We start from the raw sequence: 4,999 nt of genomic DNA, 5'->3' as shown, positions 1-4,999 counted from the left end.
AATAAATTTGAATTCAAATATAAATCTCAAATAAAATGGAATGTAAGAGAAATGTGCTATAGTATAAAATCTTAAGATAAAATTTCTAAAACTGATATCTCTTTAAAAAGGTTAAAATTTTGGCTATAATTAAGTCTATTAAAAATTAAAAAAAGTGAATTGCAATGGAAAAATCTGCATAAACAAATAAATTCTAGTAAAACAAATAAATTCGTGATATAAATCAAAAATCGTGAAATAAATTCGTAATATATAAATTCGTGCAAAAAAGTGCTTTCGACAAAATACTAAAATAGAGATCTATCGACAAAGACTACTAACTTCTGCCTAGCTTATGCTCTCTCTGGTCATTTCAGTTTCCGTTTTTAAAAGCGCTATATGTTGAGCCATCTCAGCTAGATTTGTCATGTGACATTTTTAGTTTCAATCATTGGTCGATTTTCTAGCGTTGCCATTCGGGGAGTTGTAATGAGGCTTTTTTTTGTCGCCGTGTGAGAGAAATATATATATAGATTATATTAAATAACAAATTAAATAACAAATAACAATATATTAAATGACAAAAAAAAATATTTTTCTCTTTGGCATTGCATATCCACCTAATGTTAATTTGTATTCCTATTTCGAAGGGTATCCTTCTCAAAACCTCGCTATGTCGAATTTTTTTCGAAATAGAAAATGAAGTTTTTCACAAATCACATTGCAAGTTCATAGTAAACCTATTATTTTCTATTTAAAGCATAATTATTTTTGTCTTACTTTTAAAAATAAAATTATCTTTGTTGCATTTCGACTTATAGTCAACAATCATTACATACATATTTAATAATAGTTACATGACTCTACATGAAACTACATGAAGTTTCATGTCTCTACTTTTTAAAGTAATATTTTGGAATATATTTTTCAACTTATTTTTGGAACATATTTAGTTCTGAACTTGTTATCTTGTAAACTCGCTATCTCGAAATATTTTTTAGCTTCCCTTCAACTTTATCGAGAGTATACTGTACATGTATTTACCTTTCTGATAAAAGAAATGAAACAAGCCACGTGCGTGAGAAGAGAGCTTGGTATTGAGTGGATAATTTGAAAATAGTTTCTGAAAAATTCAAATAAACATTGACCAGATAAAATATGCATACTAATAAATATTGTCCTCAAAAAATTGTTTTACAGTGCGTAAATAAATAAATAAATAAACAAATAAATAAAGGGATTACACTTTATGTTCTTTGACTCAATCTTAATGGTTCTAGCGCTAGGGGGTAACTTCAATTATGATAATTAATTAGTACAAACGATATTTTAGTTACGAAAGCAGACACAAAAACTTACTTCTCTGAATAAACATACCTTTTTATGGACGGATTTAGATTCTTGACCCCCAAAATATAGGGGGTAGCTGCAATCTGGGAAATATGATTCCAATACTTTTTTCAGGAGAGCGGGCAGAAATTTGAACTCTTTAATGCTTACTTTACTTTTTGTGTATTTCGTCATATCTCGGGAACCTTTTAACCGAATAGAAAAATTTTTGCTCAAAATTATAAAACTTTTTTAACTGAATATAATATCATGCAAAAAATAACTTTTAATAATTTTTATGATTTTATTTAATAATAGTAAAAAGAATCTTTGAATTATAAGCTATACAAATTTTTACATCTTTTTAAAAATGTAATTATTTTTTTCGCAGCCTAAGTCTAATCGGCCTGAGAAATCGAATTTTAAAAAAGACGTTCTTTGAAAAAATAATTTTCAACGAAAGTCAAGTAAATTCATAATGTATAATTTGAGTCAGTTTGTAATAAATATTAACAAAAATAATTTTGATATCAAACCACATTTTATGACTGTAGAATATGACATTTTTTAAAAATTTGTCTCGAATCAGTCTTACTGTTTTCCGCCTTTAAAAACGATTAAATTCAATTGTGTAAGCTTTATGAAGAAAAATAATTTAAAGTGAATTATAAAGTTGCATAAAAATTTCATTGAAATATTTCTTGATTAATATGTGTCTCCATTCCATTTATAGCTCATGAGTATTTTCAAAGACTGTGCCAAAACATTAGTTCAAAATTTCAAGATGTCTGAAATGAAAAAGGAACCCATTGATGTCAAGAGGTTAGTTTATTCCATTGACTGGCTGAATATCGGTTGAAACGGGGTGGAAAAAAATTTAACTAGCAATAAATCAATCAGTAATGAATAACGCTGCGAAATCAAGCACAAAACTGGGAGACATATATCATACCAAAGCAATTAATAAAGTTAAGAACAATTTCAATTTTTTATTTATTTATTATTAAAGCTTGTCCTTTTCAGTGACTTTATGTTATTAGATTAAACAAACACATTTTTAGTAGTTCATTCCATTAAAATAACGATTAAATCTATTCAGTATCTTTTGGAATGATGTTATTGCTCGAGGCCAATTTGTTTTAAACCAGGGCTGTCCTACTGGAGGCCCCCGCGGGCCGCGAGCTGCCCTCCAACACATATTGTGCGGCCCGCCAACTTCGTTTTCAGGCTAATCGGCCTTAGTTTTCCCATTAAAATGTAAGCAAATTCTTTCACAATCCTTCTGTTCCATTGTTTTATAATTAACAATTCAACTAGTAATTGTTATTGTATAAGAGGTAAGAGGTTATTGTTCAACTTTTTCAAACCGTGGCCCGCTAGATGATCATTGACCGGAATTCTGGCCAGTGGGCTCTTTGCAGTTGGACAGCCCTGTTTTAAACCATTTTTCTAGACATTGTGTCCACAGGATCTCAATTTAAATTTGATGTTTTACCTCACAAATAGTTTGTTATTCCTCTTGTTATGGTATATGTTTTACTACTGACTTTTTTGTACATAAATTACCAGTCTTTGAAATTAAATGCTATTTGGATGGCACTTTTATTGCAGTTTTTCTGAGATACTTTTAAATTAATGGCACTTTTGATGCAGTTTTAATGAGAAACTCTTAAATTAATGGCACTTTTAATGCAATATTTCTGAGAAACATTTGAATTATTTAGGTATCCGACTAGTTTTCACACAATTTTTGTTAAAAAGGCTCAATTAAAATTTCAATTTTATGTTAGGTAATCAGGGGTACTAAAATTATAAATTTAGTGCAAAGTTTAAAAATTTATAAAGTATTTTTGAAAATAAGAGCAAATTAGAGCTTAAAAACTATAATTTTTCATGTCATGCTAACAGCTCTACAGCAAACCGTAATGCATAAATTTCAAAATATATTTTTTTTAAATCAATAGTGTGATTACCTGTTACTTAAACTAAAAATCTTAAAATTTTTTTAAAAACACAATGAAATAGAACTAACTACATTGTTTAATATTAAATTTCTAAACAATGTATTTAGTTGTATTTCATAGTTTTTTCTAAATGCTATTGAAATTTCAAAGAAATATTCTAAAGCTTCATAAAAATAACAAATTGAAACTTAGACCTTAGATTTTAGTTCAAAAAATTTCTAATATTATACAAAATTTACTTTCAAAATCTTCAAACATTTTTTGTATTGTGCATTTGCTTTAAGAAATTTTTTAAAGCTCTACGTTCTTTAGAAAATGCATTTAAAATGCATTTAAATAATTCGAAAATTAAAAATTTTATTTTTGCTATAAACATCATTTCGTCAAATTAATAAGGGCTCCAATAATTATAGCAAAACAAAAAAACATTTTAGTTTCGTTTTTGTACGTTTAGTTCCGGTTTCGTCTGTCAGCATACGAAAAAATAACTAACTTCATTTCGAAAGATCGGAGATAAAAATTTTAAAGGGTTTTGGCGAGCTAACGAGCTAAAATTTAAATATTGATAAGAAAAAAAAATCGAGATTTTCTACGAAATTGTCGATTTTTATCTTGTTGGATACCTTACAAAAGAACTTATCTTTTCCTTATTTTAGTAGATATTTTAACATTTTGAAATGATATTTAAAATTAATTATGTGAAAAAATATTGGATTTTAAACTTTTATTTCAAATATCAAACTTGGTGAATTAAAAACAATTGACCTCAGAGTATACTCAGAAAAACAACGTTAAAATTTCCTATTTCATACTATAAATTTTTTGCCTATTTTTATTAGCGGCAAAATTGCCTAGGAGTAAAGATACAACATTCTTAAAATAAATGGACAATATTAATCATTCAAACTGCTGGTGAATAGAAGAAAAAAATTGAGAGAAATTAATTCAAATGTAAAGAGAATTTTAAGATACAGATAAAATCCAATTAGTTAGTATATCTTATTTATTTGTTTTTGATCCATACTTAGTTTAAAAGCTCTGATTTTCAAATCATATTATGCCATACTTGTGACACAGTATAGCCGATCCTGGTATGTGTGCCCTTACAATTATCACTCAATTTAATTTAATTTCAGCTTGAAAAAAATCTAAAGTTTATAGATTTGATGATTTTTTGTTCAAAGAAGAAGGAGAGTTGCAAACGATTGAATTTTTATTGCGTGTTTTAAAAGTTTTTTTTTTTACTACTTTGAAATGACAGAAACTGTTCATTCTATTTTTATGTTATTCTCACCTTTTTCACAAAAATTAAACATTTTATTGTTAAGTTAACGATTTAAAAGAAAAAAATTGAAGAATTATAATTGTTAATAGAACGTGTGAAAATTATTTCCCTACATTTTAATTTTTGGAGGAGTTAAGTGTAATCGCATGCATCGCAAATAATTTATTAAATTCTAATCGGGATCCAGGATGTTCAATCTAAATGAATTCCTGTTTTCAATATGAATAGTGGAAAATGTTCCACTTACCTTTAGACCGCCAATTTGATGATTCATAAACCTTTATTGGTTTTAATTACAAATAGATGAAGATGAATTTACATGAAATGGTAAATGATGATTATAAAGTGATGAAAATATTGAGTTAGGTATTAGCGCTGCATGGCGCGTCTCTAGTTACATTACATCTACTTCTACTGTTTTTAAGTTTTTGAAAAATAAAAA

General features: G+C 27.2%; 1 protein-coding gene across 2 annotated transcripts in view; it reads left to right on the top strand.

Moving 5' to 3' along the window:
- The window catches only part of LOC107445100 (lithocholate 6-beta-hydroxylase), a 40,300-nt gene that overhangs the window by 12,306 nt on the left and 22,995 nt on the right, over positions 1 to 4,999 (top strand). For both annotated transcript variants that reach the window (XM_043048742.2, XM_043048741.2), the window contains exon 6: positions 2,042 to 2,130. In XM_043048742.2, the coding sequence (XP_042904676.1) occupies positions 2,042 to 2,130 (89 nt within the window). The remainder of the gene's footprint in view (positions 1 to 2,041; positions 2,131 to 4,999) is intronic.

Source organism: Parasteatoda tepidariorum, chromosome 2 (genome assembly GCF_043381705.1).
Source record: "Parasteatoda tepidariorum isolate YZ-2023 chromosome 2, CAS_Ptep_4.0, whole genome shotgun sequence".
NCBI classification, from domain to species: Eukaryota; Metazoa; Arthropoda; class Arachnida; order Araneae; family Theridiidae; genus Parasteatoda; species Parasteatoda tepidariorum.
Note: the sequence above shows the minus strand (reverse complement) of the source record. Positions and strands in the feature narration are given on the sequence as shown.